The sequence below is a fragment of the Bubalus kerabau genome, chromosome 4, assembly GCF_029407905.1.
Source record: "Bubalus kerabau isolate K-KA32 ecotype Philippines breed swamp buffalo chromosome 4, PCC_UOA_SB_1v2, whole genome shotgun sequence".
NCBI classification, from domain to species: Eukaryota; Metazoa; Chordata; class Mammalia; order Artiodactyla; family Bovidae; genus Bubalus; species Bubalus kerabau.
In genome coordinates this window covers 55,443,038-55,444,611 of record NC_073627.1, presented here as the reverse complement: position 1 = coordinate 55,444,611, position 1,574 = coordinate 55,443,038, and the positions used below count along the sequence as shown (strand labels likewise).

General features: G+C 47.3%; 1 protein-coding gene across 1 annotated transcript; it reads left to right on the top strand.

The window, feature by feature from the left end:
• Nucleotides 1-294: 294 nt before the first annotated feature.
• On the top strand, nt 295-1,230 carry LOC129651423 (olfactory receptor 4D2-like). The gene is given in 1 exon segment (XM_055580151.1): nt 295-1,230. A coding segment is annotated over 1 exon segment (936 nt).
• Nucleotides 1,231-1,574: the final 344 nt, after the last annotated feature.

Here is a 1,574-nt window from a genome sequence, read left to right as displayed (position 1 = left end):
CTCTGGAATTTGACTACATGTCTGCTGGACTCCAAGTGTCTTCCTATCACTATATTACACAGAATTTTTTAAAGCAGGTTGTATATGTCATGAATGGCTTTAAGATATCTCAAGAACATATATATTCCAGTACCAACTGGTACACATTCCAGGGCCAAGGACATTTAGTCAGCACCTGGAATTATGATCTGCATGTAAATGTCCATCATCTAAACCTGGACACTCAGTTTGATCCCCGGGCACTAATACATCACTTCTGTGGTGTGTTTCCTTTAGGTGTATGGAGTAGACACCATGGCATCAGGGAACCTCACGTGAGTGCCAGAATTTGTCTTCCTGGGGCTCTCACAGACTCAGGAGCTCCAGCTCGTCTTGTTTCTGGTGTTCCTGTTTGTTTATATTACCACTGTCATGGGAAACCTCCTCATCATGGTCACAGTGACCTCTGATTCCAGGCTCCACACACCCATGTATTTTCTGCTCAGAAACCTGGCCATCATAGACCTCTGTTTCTCCTCAGTCACTGCCCCGAAGATGCTGGTGGACTTCCTTGCTGAGAAGAAGACCATCTCCTACCAGGGCTGCATGGCCCAGATTTTCTTTTTCCACTTTCTGGGAGGTGCCATGGTCTTCTTCCTCTCAGTGATGGCCTATGACCGCCTTGTTGCCATCTCCCGGCCCCTCCACTATGTCACCATCATGAACATTCAGCTCTGTGTGGGGCTGGTGGTGGCTAGCTGGGTGGGAGGCTTCATTCATTCGATTTCCCAACTGGCTCTGATGCTCCCACTGCCTTTCTGTGGCTCCAACGTCCTAGATAACTTCTACTGTGATGTTCCACAAGTGCTGAGACTCGCCTGCACTGACATCTCCCTCCTGGAGTTCCTTATCATTTCCAACAGTGGGGTGCTGGTCCTCATCTGGTTCCTCCTCCTCCTGGTCTCCTACTCAGCCATCCTGGTGATGCTTAGGTCCCACTCTGGGAAGGCGAGGAGGAAGGCAGCTTCCACCTGCACCACCCACATCATCGTGGTGTCTATGGTCTTCATTCCAAGCATTTACCTCTATGCCCGGCCCATCACCTCCTTCTCCATGGACAAAGCTGTGTCCATCAGCCAAACCATCATGACCCCCATGCTCAACCCCATGATCTATACCCTGAGGAACCAGGAGATGCAGGCAGCAGTGAAGAGATTAGGGAGGCATCCTCTGGCTTGTAAAAGTGAGTGACAATGGGTTCCTTACTTCTCTTTGACTTTGTTTTCTTTGTAGAGTGGGCATAGAGAGCTACTGTATCTCCCCTGTTAATAACTTGTGTTTTTGTTGTATGGATTATCATAGAAGTGAATGCATAGTGAACCTAAGCAATTTACTCAGAGTTTTTAGCAAAATTGATAATATCCTCATTTTTTATTTTGATGTTGATTTGAATACTCCTGTGACAAGAAGAAGTGTTGTCATGGAAGCATTGTGGAAAGTCACACCTTCTTTTCTGCCATCTTGGTGGACAGTTTTCTCTTAGGATGACCGCATTCCCCCAGAAGAGCAGCTCTGCTTTCTGTACCTGAGTTCTT